This window comes from Ailuropoda melanoleuca, chromosome 17, assembly GCF_002007445.2.
Source record: "Ailuropoda melanoleuca isolate Jingjing chromosome 17, ASM200744v2, whole genome shotgun sequence".
Taxonomy (NCBI): Eukaryota; Metazoa; Chordata; class Mammalia; order Carnivora; family Ursidae; genus Ailuropoda; species Ailuropoda melanoleuca.
In genome coordinates this window covers 1,316,987-1,342,420 of record NC_048234.1, presented here as the reverse complement: position 1 = coordinate 1,342,420, position 25,434 = coordinate 1,316,987, and the positions used below count along the sequence as shown (strand labels likewise).

The following is a 25,434-nucleotide window of genomic DNA, read 5'->3' as shown; positions in this document are numbered from 1 at the left end:
CCCACTCCACCCCCCGTCCAAACCCCGCAGTCGCCCCCCAGCACCGGTTCCAGAAGATCCCGCCCCTCAGCTCCAGCCTGAGTCAACCTCCCTGTGCCCCGGGGAAGCCGAGCACCAGCCGACCAGACCGCTGGTGGACTCTGGCCTGACCCCACCGGCTGCTTCTCCCCCCTTCTCCCCTCCAGCCGTTGGGAGTGGGAGCTCAGGAAACCTGACCGCTGTCTGCGGCTCCCCTGAGGGGAGAGGCCTGGGAAAGCAGTCACGGGAGAGAGCAAAAGCTGGGAGTGGGAGGGGCGTGCATGGAATGGCCAGAGGCCCCCACTCCACCGTCCCTATGGGGCTCGACCATTTCCTGTCCACAGCTTCTCAGAGAAACCCCTCTATCCCCACTTCTCCCTTTAAGATGCCTCCAAGGGTTTTGTCTTTTGCAATCTGCTGATCCCTGCTGGCGGGGGACCCTCTTCGTCTCAGCTGTCACCACCTCCAGGGAGCCCCCAAGCCCTGCCGCTCACTAACTGCGGGTCTCTCCTTCCAGGCTGCCGGCCCCACACCCACTGGCTGTGGTTCGGGACTAGCTGCCTAAGTTCTTTAGGCTCTAGTTTCGGCGTCTGGGAAGCGTGAACGGAACCGACAGCGGGGACGTGAGGACTTCAGATGAGGACCCAGGGGCCTCCCAGATGCCAGGACCACAGGTACCTTCAAGCAGATGTCCCTCAGCTGCGCTCGGACTTCAGCCACCAGCGTCATGTTCTTGCTGTTGACGAAGTTGTCTCGGCACCAGTCCTGAACGGGAGAAGAAGAGCTAGCCCGCCGTCACAGCCACAGAGAGAAGAGATCAGACCTGGGAGAGCGCAGCTGAATTCAGACAGGACGACAGGCGCCAAACGTACACAGAGGAGAACGGCTTTCTATCAGAAAGCACGAACTGAGGGGCAGCGAGGAATACTTCGCGGACTGAGACTCCCTCACAGCCTGGATTCACTACCCAGAATACACTCCGAAAACAACCCCGTGTCGATGTGACAATAACCAACAACTCGGCAGGAAAAAGGACAAGGGATGTGAACAGACGACCCGCAGATGCTACGAACGTCCAACGGTCACGGGATGCTGGCCTCTTGATGGCGCACAGCGGAACAGCTTCAGGGAGACACGACAAGGTTTCGTATCCACCAACTGGGCAAAAATGCCTCATTTCCGCGGAGGGTTGGGACGGGGAGTGGAACTCTTCCCTGCCGCTGGGGGTGGACAGACACCGCGCTCGTAGAGCACGGTGCTCGTGCCAGGACAACGGGGCAACAATCATGCGTGAGGGAAGGGCGAGAACCCGCAGGTCAGGGCTGGATGGACACCATTTTATTTCCTTCAAAATAATCTGAGAAAAATAACACAGAATGTTTAAAACCACAAAACCTGAGTGGTGGCTTTTTTTCTTTTGAGAACAGACTGCGTCACGACGCAGACAGACTTGAAGCCTGCGCACCAGGCGCGCCAATTCCACGGACCAATGAGAGAATGGGGCGTATTTCTCAAAGTGTGCATCACGCCGTCTCACGTGCAGCGAAGACCTAACTTAGTACTCGTCTCGCTAACTACAAGAAGCACGGTAGAATTTTCGCGTTTATGGAAAAGGAGGAAAAGCAAAGGCAGCGTTCAGACACTGTTCTGCTGTGAGCCCCACAGAGGCAGCCCACCCGGCCCCCACCACGGAGCTGCACGGACCCCGGAGCTGCCCTGACTCCCGGGGCTGCACAGACCCCGGAGCTGCCCTGACTCCCGGGGCTGCACGGACCCCCAGAGCTGCCCTGACTCCCGGGGCTGCACGGACCCCGGAGCTGCCCTGACTCCCGGGGCTGCATGGACCCCCAGAGCTGCCCTGACTCCCGGGGCTGCACGGATCCCGGAGCTGCCCTGACTCCCGGGGCTGCACGGACCCCCAGAGCTGCCCTGACCCCGGAGGTGCATGGACCCCCAGAGCTGCCCTGACCCCGGGGCTGCACGGACCCCCAGAGCTGCCCTGACTCCCGGGGCTGCTCGGACCCCCAGAGCTGCCCTGACCCCAGAGGTGCGCGGACCCCCAGAGCTGCCCTGACTCCCGGGGCTGCACGGACCCCNCCCCCAGAGCTATCCTGACTCCCGGGGCTGCACGGACCCCCAGAGCTGCCCTGACTCCCGGGGCTGCTCGGACCCCCAGAGCTGCCCTGACCCCAGAGGTGCGCGGACCCCCAGAGCTGCCCTGACTCCCGGGGCTGCACGGACCCCCAGAGCTGCCCTGACCCCGGAGCTGCACGGACCCCCAGAGCTGCATGGACCCAGGCGCTGTGCTGGGCGCTCCAGCATCAAGCCACCGCAGGAGCTGCTGGGCTTCAGCTGCATTTGTTTTGGGCATCTATTAGCAACACGAGGCCTAGGGTATCAGAAAAGCCTAACACAAGCCACTTTTTGTGCCTGGGAATGCAGAAAAACACTTCCATGTGAATTAATGACAACTGGTTCTTCCCTTTACGCCGCTCTGTCTTACGAGAGGTTTCACAGATTGCTCTGCCTTCAGACAGCGGGGACCTAGAATGCTGTTCCCATCAGGTGAGAGGAACGGAAACATCAGCCAAGCGAACGCTACTATGGAGAACGGCAGGGGCACGTGGGGAAAAGCTCGTTCTGTAGCTAAGAAGCTGGGCCATGGCGCACTTAGGGCCCTTGGGTGGCGAGGAGGAGTGGGACATGGGCGGGGCGGAGGGTGGCACCGTGGTCCTCCCCGGTGAGCCCTGTGCGCAGGCGTGGCCGGCCGGCGACACTCTGCCCGAGGGGAAGGCCTGCATCGTGGGAGAGAAGGCCCGAAGTGAGACTGACCTTATTTCCACCTAGGCTCCTGAAGGTCCGATAGATGTTAAGCAGCGTGATGTGGTCCCCCTCACTGGACACGAACTTCTTGCGGACGGCCTGCACCTCGTCCCGCCGGGAGGAAGGGTTGTACAGAACGCTGTCCACCGACAGCAGCGAGACGATGGTCAGGATCTCCTCGGTGCAGTGGAACTTGGGGGACAGGAGGATGGTCTGCAAGTCGAAATTACAAACTCTGTGCACTGAGCTGTCCCCCGGCTTCTGAGCACAGCCGCCCCCCTGCGGCCTCAGACGCCAGGTGCTTCTCCAGCCACGACCACCTGCTCCCTGGACCCGACGGCCCTCCCGCAGCTCCCACGTCCCTCACAGGGAGGGCTCCCGACTCAGTGCAGCTCTGAGTCTCTCACACGCCAGTTCGCATCAGACACAAAGCAGGGCCCAGCTACTCGGGAGCAACAGCGAAGGTGAAGCCGGGGCTACGGGGGCGCAGGCGACCACAGGAGCAGCCGCGGGACAGAAGCGGCCCTGGGGGAGGGGGTGACTCACTTTGGCAAATCTGGGCTCTAAAGGGAAAGCTGCCATCTTTCTTCCCACCGGAGTCAGAGAAAGCTGGTCGTCCTTGTGTTCGAGAGCACCTAGGAGGTCCAGCTGGGCGACCGCGGCCCGAATGTGATCTGCAGAGACAGCGGAGAAGAGGAAGCAGCTGCAGCCGGATCTGTGCTCCAGGGAGCCGAGGACTCTGCGTCACAGCCCGGTGACACCGACTTTGGTTCCGTCTCCGGCAACGGCCCCTGACCCCGCTGCGTCACAGGCACGCTCCTGGCGCCCAGGGAGCCGCATCTCCAGAAGCAGCTGCAGACCGCGGGCGTCAGGCCCTGCCAGGCCCCGCTGAGAAACACTGCCCTCCCCTTCAGACTTTCGGAATTTCCAACCATGTCCACGCATCACCCGCTGAAGGATAAAGCGGCATTTCCAATGACGTAATAAACGCACTCTGAGAGGAAACGATCCGCCGAGGCCCGATGTGAAGTCCCGGCTCCCGCCAGGGGGGTGCTATGGGCACAGACTCTCCCCTCGAGATCCCCACGTGCCCCTGACCGCCGAGCTTACGCACCAAATGAAACAAAGGAGGAGGAGACCCCCAGACGCTTTTCGGAGAGCCCATCGGTTTGTGGGTCCTCGTCCCCCCATGGCCCAGCCCCCAAGACTCTGCCTACCTGGAGAGGGCTTGGACATGAAGTCAAAGGTGAGCACGTCGGGGACTCTCATAGCCAGGAGCTGCAGCAGCACGCTCGCCAGGTTACACCTGTGAGGGGCACACGCGCGGCTGACCCACCTGCCCCAGACCCCCAGCCCAGGCGCGCGGCGGCAGGGGCGCGGGGGCACCCACCTCTGGATCTCCGGCACGGTCATCTTCTCAAACTTCTCGAACTCGTCCTCTGTGTAGAGCCGGTAACAGACGCCACTGTCCTCCCTGCCGGCCCGGCCCGTGCGCTGCCACGCCTGGGTCTTGGACACACGCTGTACAGCGAGTACCTCCAGGCCGCTATCTGGAGGGCGGGGGGGGCAGAACGGCCCGCGTTAGCGCTTTGCCCCACGCAGGAACATACGGGTTCCACAGCGTGGACAAAAAGCAGCATTCCTCAGAACACCAGTGAGTCTTCCTGCAGCACGTGAGTCCAGGAACCTCAAGGCCGCATGGGAAAGCACCAAAGCAGAGCACTCCGCACCCAAAGAGCGGGGACGTGTCGTGGGAACGTCAGAAAGCCCACGTGCTCACCGCCGCAGGTCCAGCTGAGACCACAGGGCCACAGCCATGCCAGTCTGCCCAGGACCGAGGGTTTCCCAGGCCGCGGGGCTTTTCAGTGCCCAAACCCCATTTCCAGGAAACCAGGGCAGCTGGTCACCAGTCAATGCCTCGGAAACGAGACGTCACCGGCCGTGCCCGCACCTGCCTTCCCGGCTCTGCTCTAAGAGGGGGACGGTGGGATGGAGTCACTCCCAGGAATGAACGTGACGAGGGCCCTGGATAAAGGTGTGCCCCGTGCCAGGCACGGGGGAACGAGTCCTTCCACACGCGACCCCCAAAGGACACGCGTCCAAGTCCGCACCCTCGGACGCTTACTGGTGTGCTGTAATCAGACGTTTCCGCTGCTTTAACCCTCCGTTGCACAAAGCCAGGCGGAAAGCAGACGGGAGGACCGGAGCGTGCGGCAGGCTCCCAACGCACGCCCTCAGGAACAGCGGGCGTGTCCCCCTGGCCTGGGAGGTTTCCTTCCTGGGACGCCTGGAGCTCAAATGTCCCTTCTAACGAAGCTCCCAACATGGTGTCGGGTCCCTGGCCGCTCAACCCCCCCACCCAGCTGCCGAGGGGGTCTCAGGCCAAGCCCGGCCCCTGTTCTCAAGCCCGTGGAGCCTGGGCCCCCGTCCCGCCCCGCCTGGCCCCTGGCTCCCGCGGCCGGCCTCCTTCCTGGACCTGACTGCTTTCAGTCTGTCACCCGTGCTGCCGGCGCCACCCCGGACGGTCAGCGAGTCCGAGCAGGAAGTGCTCGCTCGGAGACGCTGTGGGGAGAAAAGGGGTTCGTGGGCTCGATTCTCACCAGGATTATACTTCTTTGCTTTAACCATGCCTGTGTCAACCACGTATTTTATTCCCGCGATGGTTATGGAGGTCTCTGCGATGTTGGTTGAAATGATCACTTTGCGACAGCCCTAGAAGGAAGAGACCAGAAAGCCGTAGGACCCACACAACTCCAACGTTTCACCACACAGTCCTCACTGTTAGCTTCCACAGTCCACTCGCACTCAAGAAACAAAGACCGAGTTACTAACGGGAATGACCAATACTGACGGGGGAGGTTCCCGTCTTCAGGGCTCGAGGGGATGAGACGCACGGGAACAGGCAGGTGTGGCTGGACCCCCGGCCCCGCCACTCACGCCGAGCACCCTTACTCCACCTCTCGGGGCCTCTGTGTCTACAAGACGGGACCGCCCCCTACCCCGCCAGTTCTCCGGAGCGCAAGGCCACGCACACAGTGCACGCACGGTGCCCGGCCCGGCCAGCACTGCAATACACTGTACGGCGAGCGCACACGGCTGCTGTGTGTCGGACTCACCTACCGCCTCGGCCCACCCCACCCCCCACGGTCTCCCCCACTCCCCTGTTCTCAGCAGGACGGGGAGCCGCGGCTGGGGGCTGGCTCTTCTGGTCCCACAGCTCTGCGGGTCGTGCATCTGGTTCCCGAGCATGCCGCCCCACAGGCACCCAGGGATGGGGCCGCACAGGACAGGCGTGCGCTCACCTTCGGGGCCCCCTGGAAGACGCGGAGCTGCTGGGCGTAGGGCAGGGAGGCGTAAAGAGGAAGGATGAGCATGGAGGGGCAGCCGTCCGGGAGGTGCTTTGCGATGTCTCGGCAGGTCTTGCTCATGGCTTCAATCTCCTCCTGCCCCGTGAGGAACACCAGGATGTCCTGAGAAGCAGGGGCCTCCTGCAGAAGGGGGAGCACGGGATCACTAGGTGCCGACGAGAGCACAGGCTGCACAGAACAGAGCAGCGGTCACGAGGAGGCTTCCCGCACTTGTCTTCACTGTGGAGAGGCACACGGGCCTCTCCCCGGGAGAGCGCCCTCCCCGACAGCGCACGGAGCTGTCACTTGAGTTAGCCAGCTATGTTTAAAAGCCAGTTCCCACATCTAGGATATCTGCTGCCGAAGCGAGCATGTTCCTCCATCTACGTGGCAGTGAGGCGACAAAACCCAGACAACAGACGCAGCAGAGAAAAGGGATCGAGGGGCTCCTGGGTGGCACAGCGGTTAAGCGTCTGCCTTCGGCTCAGGGCGTGATCCCGGCGTTATGGGATCGAGCCCCACATCAGGCTCCTCCACTATGAGCCTGCTTCTTCCTCTCCCACTCCCCCTGCTTGTGTTCCCTCTCTCGCTGGCTGTCTCTATCTCTGTCAAAAAAATAAATAAATAATCTTTAAAAAAAATAAATAAATAAAATAATGAGAAGAAATTTTGAAATGTTTCTGTAATTCAGTTTGTCTAAAGAAGCCAGAAACTCTGAACGGCTACCTGTTATTGGGTGGATACCGACTTTTCACGACGCGGAAGCAGAGGGCAGACGTGGCGGCGGCCCCCACACCTTACTTGGGCTGCACCGCGTGCGCCCTGCCGGGACTTACGCCCAACGCAGTCGGCTCTGAGGTGATAAGTCTCCTGGCTCAGCTGAGGCAGGATGCCGCTCAGAGCTGAATTATTTTTCATTTTAGAGAGAAGATGCCATAAAAAGTCAGAAGCCGCGCGCGCCCACTCGTGTCAAGGGCGCAGCTCACAGGGCGCTTCGGCCGGCAGCGTTTCTTCTCAAGGCCGAGCGCGCCCCCGACGGCGAGGTGAGCCCGGCCTGCGCGGGCACTCGCGGCCAGCCCGTACCTGGTGGATCTGGAAGACGGAGACGAGCGCGGCGTGCAGGTAATCCTGCTGCGGCTCTTTGGTGAAGAACACCTGGATGGGATGCTGCCGACCCTCCAGGTAGAGGACGGGAGCTCCGTTGAAATAGCGCGAGAACAGATCCACGTCCATCGTCGCGGACATCACGATCACCTGCGGGCGGGACGAAGAGCGCGATGGCAAGGCCGCCCCGGGCCTGTCGGGCTCCCCCCACAGCCCCGCGGGCAGCCGGTGAGGCCTGTGCCCCCACGGCCGGAAGCAGGGTGGACAGAGTCGCCGGGCCCAGGAAGGAACACAGGCCTGTCCCCAGGCGCGAGCCACACCTACTTTGAGAGGCAGCTTCCCCAGCTCCTTTCTCCTCTTCTGGGCGGCCTTCACCACCCCGAAGAGCACGTCGGTGTGGACAGTCCGTTCGTGGGCCTCATCCAAGACGACGCAGCTGTACTTGCGCAGCAGCGAGTCGGAAATCGCTTCTCGCAGGAGCATGCCGTCCGTCAGGAACTTGATCCGGGTGTCCTCTGAGGTCACGTCGTCGAAGCGCACCGTGTAGCCCACCTGCGCGAGGAACCGCTCGTTCAGTCGGAGCGGGCTGAGCGGTGCTGTGCGGGCACGTGCGCCCTCGTGGGGAACGGGGCCCAGGCCGGCCCGGCCCTGCTCCCTCGGGCGCGCACCAGCAGCGGACGCGTCCCTTTAACCGCAGGCAGGCTCGCTACAAAGAATCTAAACTTAGACTCTCACCCCAGCTCCTTAGTAACAAAGCGAAGCTACGTGCAGACAAGAAAAGATGTCCCGGATGGTGAAAGTGAAGGGCATAAACACACCCACGAAACTGACGGAGCCACAGTTCTGGGGCTCGCTCTCGGTACCCACGCCTACGCTAAAGACGTGCTTACGATTTCTCAGACACACAGAGATTTGAGGTGACGGACGCCTAAGGATCGCGAGGAAAGCACTAATTCCTCCGACTTGCTGACAGACTCTGAATGCAAAGCAAAGGGCACAGACGTGATGTCTGAGGAACAGGTGAGAGACTCAGACAGGCCTGGGCGACCCAGGTAAGAGACCCTCCCCTGCGTCCGGGAGCCTGGCTCAGGAACGTGCCATGTGGGCGGGTGGGCGGGCTGTTAGCAGAGAAGGAGGTGAGGTACCAGCTTCCCGAGCTCAGTTCTCTTCTCATCGGAGACTCTAGCGGCCAGAGAGATGGCGGCCACTCGGCGAGGCTGGGTCACGGCGATGACGCCCTGGCGGCCGATCCCCCCTTCGTAGAGGTACTGCGGCAGCTGCGTCGTCTTCCCAGAGCCCGTTTCCCCTGAGTAAGAAGGCAAGTCTCACTTACATGCAAATTAACACAAATATCTCCAAAGTCAGGAGGAACAGATGAAAGACAACAAACACCCTAAGTTGATAAAGCCCCAGGAAAACGGGCACTCGTGTGTGCCGCTGGAGAATGGAGTCTCAGAAGGCCGAACTGTATCAGGAACACCTTTAAAATGTTTAAACCCTGGAGGAACAATTTCACTGGCAGGAACCGATTCTGAGAAAATAAAGATGCATATAAAAATGTGGCTTCAGAGATACGTTATTGAACTTTGTTGCAGACAGCAAAAAACTGGAAACAATATAAATGTTCAACTGGCATAGAAAGCCACAGGAAGAAATACAACTATTACATAAAATGGTTACTTTTCAGAAGAATAAACGAGATGTACTCGTGCACACTCACACACCGCCCCACGACAAAACCCCACCACAAACTCCGCACCCGGAGACTGCCCTCTCTCTCAGGCCCCCACCCTGGCCCACACTTTAGGACTCGCCTGCTGTCGCCAGGTCTGCCAGGCAAACACAGGATGAGTCAGACCTCAATCTCTCTCCCTGGGGCTGTGCTGGTGGCCTCCTCCTATTGAGTCCCTGGTACCCTGTCCATCTCTCCTCCAGCACCGGCCACCTTACACCGTGCACCCACCCCACAAGCCCCTGAAAGGCAGGGAGGGTCTACCTGTCTCTTCCATGAACCGGAGCGTCCTGCATACACTTAGCACCCAATGTTATTTCCCACCCGCGTGGGTTCCTCTAACTGTCCCTAAGGAGAACAGAGAACTCAGTAAACCTGGGCGTCATTCCCCTCTGGGAAGCTTCTCTGACCTTCGAGTCCTAAATCCCATGATTCTTGCATTTTCTGCTCTGCTCATCCTTCCCGATGCACCCAAGAATCACAGACTAAGAATGGGATTATTCTGCTGCACTCCTGATGAATCCACCAGGCAAAACCCCAAATGTGGATCAATGTCTCCCTGTCCATCTTTTCTGCTCTCACACCAGACTATGGGGCATTGCTAAAGTCAAACAGCCCATCTGTGCAGACGAAGACATGAGTCTGCAGTGGGGCCAATGCACCCAGACACCAGCACTACCACTGATCCTGTTCTCGCTTCTGCAGCCTGGCTCTGTCCCCATCCTCCCCAAGGGGCTACCATTCTCAGCTCCTGCACCCATTCCATGGCAGTGAAGTCCTCAAATGTGCTCTCCTTCTCCCTCCCCTACAAACTTCTCCCCAGCCACACCCATGCTCACCTCCTTTGCCAGCCCCCAGCCTCCTGGATGTCCTTCCTCCTATTCCAGGCCAGCTCTGCATCTAGCCCTTGTTTCCAAGCGCCCCCCCCTTCCACACACCCCCCAATCTCTGCTCTAGTCCTGCCGGCTTTCCACCTTCAGCCTCCAGCTCTACTGAGCTCTTCCCCTCAACCAGTGAATGCAAATTCCTCAGCTCCCTTCCCTTCCTCCCGCAGAAGCCTGCTCTCACTGCCTTCCTCTCCTCAACTCCTACTCAGTCCTTAGCCCGGTGACAAATCCGCTCCTACCCCCCACAGCTCTGCTGAACCGGCGCGCACTGGGATCCACAAGCAGTACCCCGCACCCAAATCCAGTGGGCACGTGTTTGGTTCCTGTATGGGGCCTCACGGCTGCAACTGTTCACTCCCTTCTTCCTACGACTCGACTCCTCTGACTATCGCCCTCCTGGGTCTCCCTCCTCTGAGGGCTCATCCCCTCGGTCACTCGGGAGCTCTTCTTACGTAAACGCTGGAGATCAACGCCCCCGAATCACAAGCCCGCCTCCTAGTTCGCGCTCCAGAAACTGCGACTTCGCATCAGACCGGCCTGGTTCTTCCCTCCGGGCGGCTCACCCACAGCAGGCTCGCCCCCGGGCGCGCACTGCCCTCCCCGGGGCCCGCCTCCCGCATCGGCTCGGACCCGCCCTCATGAGCCCCAAAGTCCCGGCACGCCCCTCCGCCGGGCACGTGGGTGGCGGCCCGCGGGCTGGGGGGCGCCTCCGGGACGCGGCGGGGCTTCTGCCCCGAACCCCTCGCGCCACTCACCGATGAGGACGGCGCTGTCCAGGTTCCGGAGCTGGGCCAGCAGCTGTCCCCGCGCCGGGAAGATGGGCAGGCTCCGGCGCTGCCGCTCGACCGCCTCGGGGTAGGGGCTGGCCGCGGGCTGCGCCTGGGCCGACTGCTGCCTCCGGCCTCCGCCGCCGCCGCCCGCGGTCAGCAGCATCACCACGCGCCCCCCGGGAGGCCCGCAGCCCGGCCGGAACCTCTTGGCCGGCGGGAAGCCCGCCTCCTCGGGCATGTCGGGCGGGCGCCGCGACGGGAGGCCTGGGCTCCAGCCGCCGATGGCACGCGCGTGCTCCCCTTTCCTGCCGCGCTACGCGGCGCCCACCGATGACTTCACGGCCGCCGCCGCCGGCCTCGGCAAAGGACTACGACTCCCGGCATGCACTGGGGGCCTGTGACGCTATGCGCGAGAGGGGGCCGGAAGAGGGGGTCCAGAGGTACGCCGGGAGGAAGACCCGGAGCTACAATAATGAGGGGGCGGGTGGACAGTTCCGCACAACCTCCAGCCCCGATACTGACGATGTTTCTGACCGTTTTACTGTCCCGGTAACACTCTTTCCTCCCAGTAAATACGCGTTTCCCCTTCTCGCCCACAGTAATACCCGCTCTGCAAGGGAAGCACTTACTTTCGTGAAATCAATGCGGAACGCGCAAAATGTGCATTCCTGAGCCCTCTATGTACGCCATATGGTAGATCCGACGCTCCCGAAAGTCCCACGGATGCCGCCGCCCCATGGGGTGCTGGTGATCACCCGCTGTTAGCGCAGGGGAAGGCCTTGTACGGTGGGCTGCTGACAACCGAGTTCTCTCGGGAATGGGTCCACGCGGGCCTGGCCAGCAGGGGGAGGGGTTCGGGGGCCGGCGGGGACTGTGGTTCGCCCTTCCTTCCCAGCTCCCTCCCCGTTCCCTTCTCAGCTTCTCCCCCAGCTGCCTCTCCTGTTCCCTCCCCAGCTCTTTCCCTAGCTCCTTCCTCCCCCGTCCCGGGCAGAACTCTTCAGCGAGGCTGCCTGGCCCGTCAATGAAAAGCTTGAAAACTCCAGCAGGGAAGATAGGATGACACCAGCCAATTGTCTCCTGCCTGCATCCAACGCTCTCAGCAGCTGGTTCCTGGCAGACATAGTGGCAGGAACTGTTCCAGAGAAGTCATCGGACGCCTCAACCCTCGTGCAGAACCCCAGGCACCCTCTTGGGGAAACTCATCCTATCTGTAGCATAAATCCAGAAAAATCCTTCTTCCCCTTTCCTCCGGGGAAGAGATGATTTTCCTCTAGTTGCTGACAGTGTCGCGATCAAGGGTGGCTAAGATTGTGCATGCTGAATTCATAGCACGTGTTCAGAATTAATTGACAAAATGTCACTTCCTACCCTGAAATACTAACTTAGAAAGGCAACTCACCCACACACACAAAAAAAAAGGGAAGAAAAAAAAAAAGGCAACCCAAAACCGAAAGGGAAGTACCTAGTCTGTTCAGCCTGTGGTAACAAAAAATACCACAGGCTGAGGGCCACACACTGCTCACAGTTTGGGAGGCCAGGAAGCACCCAGCGAGCGTGGCTGCGTGTGTGGCTTGTGGCTGCTGCCGCTGCTGTGTCCTCCCAGCAAGGCGGGACCAGGGACCTGCCTGCCGCGGTTTGATAAGGCGTTCATCCCATTGTGAGGTCCCCTCCTGAAGGCCCCACTTCCTAATACCATCACATCCACAGAGGAGTTTTGGGGGGGCTCAAACATTCCCATCACAGCACTAAATGTTTACTCTCAGATCACGGACCTTGCATCTGTAGCAGACGGACAGCTGTCCTCTCTCCCCGGGTGCTTTCCAGACTAAGCTCCTGGAGGACACGTGTGTGCCCAACGATGGCGAGAGTCCAGGGACGAAGGTGAACCGTGAAGTACTTTCTTAGAGGAGCGCGTGTCCCAGCTCTAGAAGCAGCCACGAGCCGTCACCTCTAAGCAGTAGCTGCCGGGCAGGCATTGCCACGTCTTCCCATTTCTTTTTCAAGAAAAGCCCCAAATGAAGATTTTCACGTGAAATCTGTCCATAGTAAATGTCGGCTCCCATTTTTAAAACGGCACAGGCAAAATGAACCACATGGGTCGGTGACTCACCCACCACCTTGGTCCCGGGGACCCCGCCGTGCTGCAGTCTCGGCCAGTGGAGCGAGGAGCTGAAGCCTGGAATCCTTGGGGCCTCCGAAGGCGGTCTCCCGTGGCTGAGTGGCGCCACACGCTGGCCATCGTAAGATAACCATTCAAAGAACGCTGGGGCTCTTCTTCCAAGAGGTGACTCGTCACACACGTGTCTTTTTAACGGCTCCGGGACACTCTCTGGATGTCTGTTCTTCCCATGGTCGGTGTTGCCAGCTGGCTGGCGTGGGCACCGCACACTCCCTTCGGCTCCACCCCGCTTTCGGAGCAGCCGAGCCCCGGGCACGGGGTGCCGGGGTGTATGCACACGTTAGCCCCTGTGTAATTAAAAACCCCAGGTAACAGTCTGTTGGTCGGTAAACAAAGGGTTTACTCAGCTCCGTGTGCCAGGCGCTGTGGCGGATACGAACTGAATTCGGAGACGGGACCCCGTCCTTCCAGGGCGCACACTCTCATGTGGGAGACGAGCCTCACGTTCGCGGACCGGCCAGGAGCAGTTCGAGACAATTTGTAATTTGGTGTGCGCAGGCGTCGTACAGACTTGAAGCTTTATTGGGATCCAAAGACAGACCGGGAAGTGGGCCTCCGAGTCCAGACTTCTTGAGGCGCCAGGGAACGGGGCCAGTCTAAGAAGAGACCGCGGTCCCTGCTAGGGACACACAGCGCGCATTGGATTTGGGGGCCAAGAAGTCACCGCGGACTTCCGAGCAGAGAAGGGGCTTGCTGGTGTCAAGTTCAACAGCTTTAATGCAAACTCATAAAATAACGCAAATAGCTTCGGGGACAGTCCTGCAGCACGGAGAACCCTGCGGTGTCGCGACCAGCAGCACAGACAGCACTCACCTGTCCCAGCCCAGCAGTCAGGGAGATGTGTCAGTTCCGGGAGCCCCTCACCCAACAGCTCGGTGTCCCCTGGTTTCCATGGGCCCCAGACGGAGTGGGGGCTTTGCCGCCAAGACCCAGGGCTTGGCGCTCTGCGCGGAGAGACCACACCCGAGGTGTGCAAGGCAGCGGGACCCACAGGAGGAGCAGAAGAAAGGACACATGGAAGAGGGAAACACCCAGAGAAGAAAACACACCAAAACGTACAGAAAATCTGTCTCCCAGGGAGATGCCACGTGCGCGTCCATTGTTTTCTAGCGAACGTCCACTGCATTTCTCCAGCAGCAAACTGCCTCCCTCAGGTGTGCTTGCGGTATTACTGGCAGAATCCAGGTGTGTGTCAGGAAACTGGGCACAAAATGCCATCTATCAAGTCTCACTGCATGACAGAACAGTAGCGTGTTCCGAAGAGTCGGGACGGAGAGGAGGAGCTGGGGCAGAAGGGGCCCCAGGCAGGTGGCACAGGGTGAAGAAATCACGGCAGGGGGCCCGCCCCACGGGTGGGGAGGTCGGTGATGGGTGCCCCCACTGCCCGGGACATGGCCGAGGGGCACGGACCAGCATCCTCGGAATTCTCATCCCGTAACCTCACAGAAATGAGATCCTGCCACCGACCACGGAATTCTCATCCCGTTAACACCATGGAAATGAGATCCCACCACTGACCACGCTTAGGCCACAAATTCCAAATCGGTTTCCTGTTCTACCATCATCAATATGTACACACATTCCCTACTTAAAACCAGAGAAACCTATTTCTAGGCCCTAAATAATTTTAAAAACCCTTCTAATTATTACATCAAAAACTAATGATGTACTATATGTTGGCTAATTGAACTTAATAAAAATAAATAAATAAAATAAAAAGGCAAAACGAAACAATAACAAAAAACTCTTCCAATTAAATTCAGGCTTTCTTGAACAGAGACAAGACGTGACAAAATTTAAGAATCCCATAAGGATCGTACATTCTCAGATTGGCATTTCAAGTTTGTTTTTTTTTTTTCCATCACTTAGAAAAAAAGCTGGGTGCCTGGGTGGCTCAGTCATTACACGTCTACCTTCAACTCCGGTCATGATCCCAGGGTCCTGGGATCGAGCCCCACATCGGGCTCCCTGCTCAGCTCCCTGCCTGCTTCTCCCTCTCCCCCTGCTTGTGTTCCCTCTCTCGCTGTGTCTCTGTCAAATAAATAAAATCTTAAAAAAAAAAAAAAAAAAAAAGCCATCCCATGAACAACTCCTGTTCCATAAAGCTGCAACACCCATGTTCCAAGTTACTGACCAGCAGCACGTCCACCACCGGTCTGTTTCCATCACTTACGCACGAGCCGTGGGTTCTATTCCCTGCAGCCCCTGAAGATCCCCACTTACTCTGAACCCCACGTCCATCCCTCTGAGGGAAATCTCACTCTGGAAGAGAGCTACCACCTGCCCAAGCTGCAACTACTGGGGAAACGGTCCACGCCTCCGTTCCGTTTACTAGAACCGTCTGCAACCATCTCTTCCACTTCGTGCCCATGGGTTCTCTCGATGACTTGGACCCTGTGAGTGCAAACCTGCCGAGGCCCAAGGAAGTTAATATTCTGGACAGGTCCTTATGGAATCACAGGCATCAAGTGTCCCCTTCTCTGGACCTCGTCTAATTTCTACCCACGGCGAAGGTAAACCAGGTGCTTGGCTCTGAGGAGCTTGTGGGCTTTTCGTTAAGCAAAATGACCCACGTGGAACCAGCCCGGGACCCACGGACTCCCGCCTACCTGGTACCGGCTCATGTGGCTCCGAAGTCAACACCCCAGGACTAACACAGATCTCTCTGTTGTTTTCCAAAAGGGTGGGCATGACGTCTCTTCCCCTGGAGAGTTCTGAATGGAGAAACGCACGTAGAGTGGGTAAGACGCCCCGTGAGCCCCCAGCCGGCCCTCCTTAGCTGAGCTCCTGCCGCGCCAACAGCCAGCCTACCCGCCCTGTTTGCCACTCCTCGGACAACTGGCAGTTTCGCAAAACCCAGACGGAGAACAAGCTATCGGGCCAACACCAGCCCATCTTCTTCCTACTGAAGCCGGCGTTCCGCATGAGTAAGATGTGTGCACAGCCACGGCGCGGCGGCCACGTCCTTCCTTCGTGGAAAGCAATCCCGTCGAAAGCTGCGAGGGCCAGGTTCAAGCGGGCCCGGAGCTGCTGGGAGCCCAGGCCTGCGCGGCAGAGCCAGAACCCACGTCGTCACTTAAAAGATCACACACGAACGCGTTCATTCAGTGAGAGAGATGGAACTCAGTTTTATTGTGTCCTCTCCGAAACTTCCATTTACCCCACGGCCTCGTCTTTCAAGGAAGAGGAGGAGGAAGCTCTGCCCAACACCCCAGAGCCCGAGCGCTTGGGGGCGCACTGGCCAGAGGCGGCAGGGTATTTGTTTCTCCGGTGGTCTGGCTCCGAGAGATCGCGCTGCCAGGACCAGGGCGGTGAGGAGCCGCTGGCCGGCTGCTCCGGGTGAATTCTGGATCCATTAGTGTACCATTCCATAAAGTGCTTCTGGAGTTAAAACCTGCCAAGCCGTCAAAGTGTCCACACTTTCGCAACACAAAGGATAAAAGAATCCCAACGGGCGCGTCACCGAGTCCTTCGCAGCTGGGTCTCGTGATTGGCACCCGCTGCCTTAACCGCCGAGGCGCTGGCCCTCACCCCAGGCGAAGCCTCCCGGCCGCTCTTCAGGTAGTGGGTTGTAATTTGGATCTTCATCTGGTGTGTCAAAAATAGCCTTCCTAAAAGACAGGCAACAGAGGTCACTTAGTCCCAGGGTCACCTCGAAAAGGGGCCCCGGGGCCTCCACGAAAGGACAAACATTATACCCGCCTACCCGAAACCGTCATCGCTGTGAAAGTGTGCTGATCATTCCACGTTTGCGTTAATTCTTTACTTCTCGAATTTTTTTTTTTTAACTACAAACGCAATACATGTTAGTTGTAGAGAAAACAGAAACCATATATAAGCATCCTGAATCTCCAGAGAGAATCACTGTGCGTGTTGTCATCGTTCTTCCAGAACTTTTCTATGTGTAATTTCACAAAAGTTAGATCGCACTATTTGTGTTGTAACCTGATATTCAGCACATTTATCATGAACATCTCCCCCCCCCCACCAAGGTACCGCCCCGTACCCACTGGCAGATGGATGGGTGAAGAAAATGGTCCGTCCACACAATGGGACAGTGTTCAGTCTTAAAAAAGAGGGAGGTTCTGACACTATCTACCTCGTGATGAGCCCTGAGGACACCGGGGTCAGTGAAACAGCCATGATTCCACGTGTGTGAGCACCCGAAGGTGGCCAAATTCAAGACGGAGAGCAGCGCCGTCACCGCTGAGGGCGGGGGCGGGGCACGGCGTGTGCTCGTGATGGCAGAGTCTCACTTCTGCAGGATCAAGTTGTAAGGATGGACAGTGGTCACAGAAGCGCCATGTGAGGGGACTAACGCTACGGGAACTGCACATTTGAGATGCGTAACATGACACATTTCATGTTATGTGGATTTTATCACAGCTGAAGTTAAGAAAACTCACAAGTCATTCCATGAAAATTACGCAGATCGTAGGAAAGGACAGTTAGTGTCCAGAAGACTTAAAATCCTGTTAGACAGTCATTCAAGTTCTCCTTAGAGAACTGACCATTAAAACAATATCCGCTCTTTGCGCTGTTTCCAATGACACCTGCCCACCGTGGGTACAATTAGAAATGTATCTGGAAACTCTTATTTAATAGTAGGGCCAGAGAAAGCATCTACACTTCAATATGAACCCCCTGAATTGTTACAAACAATAAAAGCGAACACACAGCAGCAGAAACGACAGGGCTGAACAGGCAGCGCAGGACGGAAGCCCCACAGGCCGAGAACACAAACACGTGCGCTCCTGTCCTCATGGACAGAAAGCACGCTGCACAGCGAGCCTGCCACTGCTTCCCAAACACACACAGGCCTGAGTCACGGCGCCGTGGGAGCAGGACGCGGGGCCACGGTGGCCCCGAACACGGTGGGGGTCGGAGGGACGCACGCGTGCACAGGCCTGGTGCGGGGTGGCGAAGGCTGAGAAGGCTCAGGCGGGCACCCCCCGGAACAGGGCCGCCCGGCACAGGACGCGCGGGCAGAGCAGGAGGAAAAGGCCCCGTGGGGGGTGGGCGGCACCGTGATGAGACTGGTTACCCAGTAGGGGCGCTAAATAGGAAAGAGGGTCATGACCACAGGGTCAGGTCCCTCGGTGTCCGTGAGAGTAAGGAGGTGCCATATCCATCTGGTGGAGCGCTGTCAGCCAACGGGAGCACTCGTCAGCTCATCTCGGGAGCAACACAAGCAGCATCCCGGGGGACGGGGCAGGATCAACGAGGAGCCACATGAGGGAACCTTCTGGGTAATGGTACTACTCTCCTGATAGGAGTCTGGGCCATACAGGTTTGTGCATTTATGAAACCCGTTAGTTGACACACTCAAACTGTGTATTGTGTTGTACAGACATAAAAAACTCTAGTCAGTGATATATACAATAAAGGTACTCAGAGAATTAACGATACTGAGACGGAGGAATGGACAGATGTATAAAAGGCAAGAACAGTAAAATATTAACCAGAGAATCTATGTGGTGGGTAAATGGCATCACTGTATAATTTTTTCCACTTTTCTGTGAGTTTGGAAATTTTTATAAGAAAATATTAGAAGAAAAATACAGAAAGAAAAAAAATAAACCTAGAAGGAATCATAGGGAGTTGTCCTAGAGCTGGGAACATCAGTAACCCCGTGTTTTTAAAAAACATACAGGTGTGCAAATGCAGACATTCCCTTGCTCCGTTCTCGGTCAGGCCCCGGAACTCCAAAAGGAGTAGTAAGCATGTCCAGCACCCACATCGTGGCTCCCACCTCCCCCCACCCCCCACTAGAAAGAAACTAGGACTCTTGCAGAAATAGCGGATTCTAAGACTGCATCAGGGAGAGCAGAGGATGGGCCTGGGAGGTCTTGTCCGGCCAGAAAATACTAAATCACTTGACAAAAAAGAGAAAAAAGATGGGGACATGTTGAAAAGTAATTAGAAGCCAGCTTGAAGGGGTTCCCATTGGCCAAATCTGGGGCAATATGAACCACAAAGAGACAATGATAACGAGGGACCACAATGCACAAATGAAACAGGAGGCCCTCACCCCTGCAGGTGTAAAGGAGCAGAAATGCCACTGACCCAACGACCGGGGAGAGGGCTGCTGACCACCTCAAGGTGCCTTCCCCAGAACAATCACAAAGGGAACAGAAGGACCTTTATGATGGACCTTAACTGAGCCATCGGAGTGATTACCGCCACTGTGACAGATCCGCACTCTGGAATCCAGAATCCGGTGCTCACGGCTTCGGGGAGAAGGACACGGGGTCACTTCTCTGACATTCCTACCAACACGTGAGGAAGGCTGGACAAACCCAGATGGCGGGACTTCCTACAGAATGGGCCAAGGATCCACAAAAATGTCAGTGTCCTGAAGTCAAGGAAAGACTCAGGAGCTGTTGGAACCCGGCAAGACGGAAGAGGCGTGACAAGTCCACGTGGCACCGGGCCTGAGCTGGGCTCTTCCTGCAAGAGTGTTTACTGGAACAACGGCCAGGAGTGGCCTGGGTCTGAGCACTCATGTTTCTCGTGATTGTGACAGTGCGGGAATGTCCTTCTTCAAGGAAAATACACATTAAAGGGGGGGCCGGGGGCATTTCATCAATAGGTTTACCTTCAGATGCCTAAGGAAGAAAAAGCGTGTTGAACAGTTTGTAATTTTAGGTTAAGTCTGAAACCGTTTCCAAAAAAATAATAAAGTAAGCATAAACACAAGACAGCATCTCACAGCTATCACCGCAGGAAAGAGTAAATGGTCCCTCCCCCGTCGGAAGAGGCTGCGGGGAAAGGGACGCTCTATGTGGCCCACAGAAATATCACCCTGAGCGTCCATTCCGACAGTGGCTTGCCAGTAACACGGCAACCCCACTTGCGGGAATGGATCCTCTGCAAACCATGCCGGATGTGTGCCAGCCACGCACCGGGGGGAAAGCCGGCACCGGCGGCAATCGGCAGGGGAGGATACTGGTTTCCTGGTTTCCTGCTGCGTGGCTGGTGCAGGTCCGTAGCACGTTTATGATGGAAAAGTGATCACAACATATTACATTGAAAAGGAGGCTGTGAAAGAGCATTTTTAAAAATTCAGCGCACGCACAGTAAAAGATGGAAGAATATATAGCAAAACGTCAACAATGCCAGCCAGGGTTCCTGCTACGTGGGAGGATTACGGAGGATTCTGCTCTTTGCTTTGCTTAACTACTCGACAACCAACGTTTTATAATAAAAACGCACATCTACTCTTCAAGTGGACCCTTCTAAATGCAGGTCTCATGGAAACTTCTGGAGTAGAAGCAGGTCCTGTAAGTCAAAGCTCCACTCTCGGGAAACCCAGGGGCAAGATGGACACGGACTTTCCTAACGTCACACAGCCCGTGGGCGCATCAGCCCACACTTGGTTCCCAGTCCGCCTTGGGGCTCAGCTCTCCTCCTCCTATTTTCTGGAAGGCCAGAAATCCCACCACTAGAAAGTTCCTAGTGGTCAGTTTTGCCCATTTTGCCGCCTGGTCTCTGTAACCTCAGGCAGCTCTCCTGGAACCCAGCAGGCTCCGCCCCGGGACAGGAAGGGCTGGTGGTCAGCAGGCTGCCTGCCCTGTCACCCTCAGAACCCCCCGAGCTCCTGGAGCTCGCTCCGGCACAACCCTGGCACCATCTGCTCCGACCCAATCCGAACGCTCCTCCATTTCAGCCCCCAGCTCAATTTGCAAATACTGACGGACCCGAACGACGAGCGCCAGGAGCTACGGGAGCCCCGCGAGAACCAGCGAGAGCCCAGACCACGAGCCCTGCCCCGGGTTAGCTACAGGAAACAGGCAACCAGCTGTCGAATACTCACAAAATAGACGGTGTTTTCAGAATTCTGATTCCACCAGGCTGATTGGGAAATACGTCTTCCAAGAAAAAATATATGTGTCCAACTGCGATGCCTAGAGTTGCCCAGAAACAAAGAACAAGGGAGAGGATGAAAATTCTGACTGCAGGGGGGCGCCTGGATAGCGCAGTTGTTAAGCGTCTGCTTTCGGCTCAGGGAGTGATCCCAGCGTTATGGGATCGAGCCCCACGTCGGGCTCCTCCGCTATGAGCCTGCTTCTTCCTCTCCCACTCCCCCTGCTCGTGTTCCCTCTCTCGCTGGCTGTCTCTCTGTCGAATAAATAAATAAAATCTTAAAAAAATAAAACAAACAACTTTGGCTGCAGTTGGATCTGCCAACATAAATTCCATACATTTAGGAAGAAATGTCAATACAATTACTAAAAATTGAAAAATATCGTAGTCCTTGAGCCTATAACCACCAAATAATCCGGAGATGGCCGTATGTGAGCACCAGACATGGAAAACAGAGGCAAAGTAAGTTCACGCGTAAAATAATAGAAAAAGTGGCCATGAAGACTCTTACCCAAGAGGTCCACAATGATCGAGTTCCCCAGCAACAGGGAAAAGCCCATGAGCACCCAGGGCAGAAAGGGGGCCTGGAAGTTGAGAAGGCCGAAGAAGTTCATGCGGACGTACGGGTTCCTCCGGCTCCACACGTACACGAGCATTATCGTGAAGGCCTGGCCCAGGAAAACTAAGCTCACAAACAAACCGAAAAGCTGGCGGACGGCATTAAGGAAAACATTACCGTCACAAGAGCAACAGGGAAGGCTGAGCGAGAGAGGAGAAGGAAGGGCTGGGTCCTAACAGAGGTCTGAGGTCGGGAAGTCCCACAGTCGTTAATCTTTAGAGGAAAAAAAAAAAGCCTGAAAGTAATCACCCAGAGCAACCAGGCAAAATCTGCATAGGCCAAAACATTTGGACTGTAGCTACTTCCCATGAATATTCTGTTTCCATGAAGTTCTTGACTATTTGGAAAATATATTAACTCCTTGGTCAGTAATTTCATTAAATTTCACTCTCCATTAGCACCTTTAAGAGGTGAGTAAAGCCAGTCAGAGCCAAACCATCTCGTCAGACAGGACTACGTTCAAGTCGGTTATACCCATGACAGTAATTTAAAAAATAATAATAATTTATCAGTTTTGATAGTGGCCAAATAAATGTCTTACCAACTTTAGAAGTACACACATCGAGGGGCGCCTGGGGGCTCAGTCCATTAGGCGTCCGACTCTTGGTTGTGGCTCAGGGTCATGAGATCGAGCCCTGTGCTGGGGTCCGTGCTGGGCGTGGAGCCTGCTTAATATTCTCTCTCCCCCCCTGCAACAAACTCTCTCTAAAAAAACGTACACACTCTCTAAAAAAACAGTAACCCACCTGGGCTAAAAGCCCCTCTGGCTCGCCCACCGAGGCTCAGGCGCGGTCACAGAGTACGCTGTGACATCACCGCCGTGCCTGCAGCTGCGGGCTGGAGGGCCGCTCCGTCTGTGTGCTGAGCGGACCTGGCGGACTGTGGAAGACAGGCGGAGGGCTTTAGCGAGACAGAGGGTGTTCTCGAGCGTTTCCCCATATTTGTTCTGCTTGTTGAAGGATACGGTCATTAAGAATCCACCAAAAAGGAACATAAATACAAAGTCTGCTGTCCGGCCTCGGAAAGAGCCTTCTTCTAGCATTCGACAGTAGCGATATCTTACGTTCCAAGTTAAGAAAATGTTACGCACACAAGTGGGAAGAAAGTCAAGTTCAACGTACGGCTGCAGTACACTCGGGCTCCGCGTTAGCTGTACGAGGCCAAGGCTTCGCATCCGTGAGCGTGTCCCCGAGGGGCAGTGTGGTGACTTCCCTTTGACCCGGCGTTTCAGGCGCGGTGAAGACCAGCTCCGCCTGTCACTGTTCCTGACTGGGGAGCGAAGCCCGAGGCTGCACACACGTGCTTGCGGGGACTCACAAATCCCTTCCAAAGCAGGGTTGTCTTTCCTAAGCTCAGCCCCACCACGACCTGAGCCACCCTTGCTTTTTCACAACCCAACTCGGAAGAAACGCCCTGCGAGAAGCCTGCGTGACCATCTACGTTTGCAGGCCAGGCAGACTCGGCATTTCTATACCTCAGTCAGTAACGATGAATGATGAGGACAATCTTTCGTTATTAGAAACTTACCGGGATGGTGTATCACCCAGGCTACACAGGAATCCATCCCAGGGCAGGGATCCTGTCACCCCAACAAGACCACAAGCTGAGCGGTAACTTGGCTCTCAAACCCAGAGGGTCGGGAGGGGGAGGAATGCCCTGTTCAGGGGCCCCAATTACCACCTGACCAGAGCATCCCTCTTCCCCTCAAGAGCGACCACGTGGCCCGCCGAGCAGACATACAGCACTATCTTTCCAGCCGGCAGACCCCAAAGCCAAGATCCAGCGAGATCTCACGTGCTCCAGTCCCCAGGAAGCCACTCCCAGACCCGTGCCAACACTCCGGGACTTCTCCCCATACTCGGGCAAGTGCTGACGCTTATGTTGTAAATATGCGTCCATGAATCCACTTCTCTCCCTTGATCTGATTTGTAAGGGATTTACGGGCAGAAGTGTAATCACTCTTCAGGTGAATACCTCCCATTAGAACAAACAGGGCCAGCAAACACCCTCAAAATACGCCTCTCTGACCAGCTAGTCTGTACGACAGAGCCAGCACCCAGAAGTCAGTTACGATAGTGACACAACAGCAACATTAACAGCTCTAACCTCTATTGTACCCCCTGAGCAAACCTCAAGTGTGTATGCTAACCCCCACTTAATAAAGGATACAGAAAAATCATGTTAAATAAAAAATTGAATCCCACTGGACCAAAAAATAAGAAATTGGTGATTAGCCTCCATATCTGTTAAAAGAAAATGGAGAGAACACAAATTAAGTAAAATATACCAGGGAACATTTCTACGTTAAGACAACAGACACATCCTGGGCTTGCGATGGCTGAGAGTCCACCAATACGTGACATGATCTGAACCAGAAAGTGGGGCACATGCGATCTGACACTGGATTTCTCTGCTGTTTCCAGTTGGAAGTCTGAAAGATATCACTCGGCCCCCGAAATCTGCAAGGATTATAGGACAGAAAAGTTGAAATTGTTGTCTTTAAAAAAAAAAAAAAAAACCCCATACTGTATGATTAGGCAAAGTAAGGGAAAAGTTGGATGGAAAGACTACGTTAATTCACAGAACAGAAACCAGTGCTTTTGTGCGTCTACTTTCAGAATCTAATGAACAGTCTTGAGAGGCCAGAGAGAAACTTCAGAAACTTCACATAAGTTGCAAGCAATGTTTCTACAGTCCATAAGAAACATCCAGACGAAAGAGTAACCCTAAAGCAAACACTCCAGTTCTGGTCTGAGTTGGCTGTTGCCAACTCCCTGCGAGTAAAGATCTCACGCTCTAGTGATTAGTCTAAGCGGCAGATACAAGCACACTTGTTTTCATGCTGGAAACCCTGATACACCTTCCCTACCCAACCCATCCACACCCACAATAAAAACAACCACTCACAACGGGAGAGAGCCTCACATTTTAAAAAATGTTTTAGCACGGCCTATAATCTCGTGTGATCTTAACCCGGTCAATCACAGGCTGGTGCTCCCATCCCCATGTCACAAGGAAGAAATGGGGACACTTGGAGAGCTTAAAAATGGCCTGCCCAGGGAAACTTGTACGGGAGACTCTGAATCCAGGCCTGGAACTCCTGGCTCCAAATGCGGACACATGGTGTCATCAAGAGTTTAACCCCAGGCAAAATCAAGCCGAGCACATTAACAGGAAGCAATGCTTGGATGGAGCTGCAAGGCCAGGAGAGTGGGGAAGGACAAAGGCAGTGACAGAGTCCACAGGACTGCCTCGTGCATCATTCAGTTCTTCAGAATTGGAAACAAAGGTGAAACAGTTCAGTTCTACATACTAACTGCCTCCAGGATTTTAGAGTCCCCAACTTAGCCAGGAGACAAGCATGGAAGTAAATTCAAGTACAAAGTGAGACGCTCTAAAGGAAGGATTTACAAATGCCCTGGGGACACAGAGGAGGGTGAATAAGAGAAGCTACCCAAAAGCTGGAGCTCTGTGGGTGTACAGTGAATGACACACATTGGAGACCAGGGAACAGCAAGCGTAGAGGAAAATTACTGACTCTTGGGTCCTTCTCCCACTCCACCTGCAGGCTATCTGATCATCCTGGAGCAGGAAAACACGTCTCTCTTTTAGCATTCTAACTACTGGGAAGGACTAGCTCCTCCTAGAATCTAATAAACTCGCATGTTGTTTAAGGAGACGGTCTTTTGGACTTTTGTTAATAGCATCTGATGCCTGGAAGACAGATGCATCCAGAAGCACTAACAGAGTTGAGTTTCTGAACTGGACTGCGGTGATGACACCAAGGTGGTGAGTGGACAACATAGGGCATCCTCTGAGGCTCTCCCTGGGCTGGTCAGTCTCCTCTCAAACTACAATATTAACCTTGAGCCAGTAATTTTTACATACAGAAACTGGACACATCAGGGGCGCCTGGGTGGCACAGCGGTTAAGCGTCTGCCTTCAGCTCAGGGCGTGATCCCGGCGTTCTGGGATCGAGCCCCACGTCAGGCTCCTCTGCTATGAGCCTGCTTCTTCCTCTCCCACTCCCCCTGCTTGTGTTCCCTCTCTCGCTGGCTGTCTCTATCTCTGTCAAATAAACAAATAAAA

At 56.0% G+C, this 25,434-nt stretch overlaps 2 protein-coding genes across 4 annotated transcripts in view; both read right to left on the bottom strand.

Annotated features, from left to right (window-relative positions):
- The window catches only part of DHX33 (DEAH-box helicase 33), a 13,801-nt gene extending 2,532 nt beyond the window's left edge, over positions 1-11,269 (bottom strand). Inside the window, exons 1-11 of one of the 3 annotated variants that reach the window (XM_034646676.1) lie at positions 10,667-11,269; positions 8,438-8,598; positions 7,617-7,844; positions 7,272-7,442; positions 6,144-6,329; positions 5,442-5,553; positions 4,232-4,391; positions 4,059-4,147; positions 3,388-3,515; positions 2,851-3,054; positions 697-783 (exon numbers count right to left, since the gene is read on the bottom strand). In XM_034646676.1, coding sequence (XP_034502567.1) covers positions 697-783; positions 2,851-3,054; positions 3,388-3,515; positions 4,059-4,147; positions 4,232-4,391; positions 5,442-5,553; positions 6,144-6,329; positions 7,272-7,442; positions 7,617-7,844; positions 8,438-8,598; positions 10,667-10,919 — 1,779 coding nt within the window. In that variant the 5' untranslated portion in view covers positions 10,920-11,269. Of the gene's footprint in view, positions 1-696; positions 842-2,850; positions 3,055-3,387; positions 3,516-4,058; positions 4,148-4,231; positions 4,392-5,441; positions 5,554-6,143; positions 6,330-7,271; positions 7,443-7,616; positions 7,845-8,390; positions 8,599-10,363; positions 10,539-10,666 lie in introns of those variants that run through there. The other 2 variants (XM_034646678.1, XM_034646677.1) reach the window with 2 other exon arrangements.
- A 4,694-nt stretch (positions 11,270-15,963) lies between these two features.
- Positions 15,964-25,353, bottom strand: DERL2 (derlin 2). Its single transcript, XM_034646679.1, has 5 exons — positions 23,515-25,353; positions 22,310-22,403; positions 21,238-21,433; positions 20,677-20,767; positions 15,964-16,471 (listed from the first exon to the last, which is right to left on the bottom strand). Exons 1-5 carry the CDS (start codon positions 23,523-23,525, stop codon positions 16,366-16,368), a joined length of 498 nt encoding a protein of 165 aa, XP_034502570.1. The 5' UTR covers positions 23,526-25,353; the 3' UTR covers positions 15,964-16,365.
- Between the last annotated feature and the right edge of the window lie 81 nt (positions 25,354-25,434).

What these genes read in the sequence shown, in the direction of transcription:
- DERL2 (XM_034646679.1), bottom strand. An exon ending in GATCATTGTGGACCTCTTGG is followed by an intron (nt 20,768 to 21,237) that starts GTAAGAGTCTTC and finishes GGGCAACTCTAG; the next exon opens with GCATCGCAGTTGGACACATA. An exon ending in CTGAAAACACCGTCTATTTT is followed by an intron (nt 16,472 to 20,676) that starts GTGAGTATTCGA and finishes CCTGTCTTTTAG; the next exon opens with GAAGGCTATTTTTGACACAC.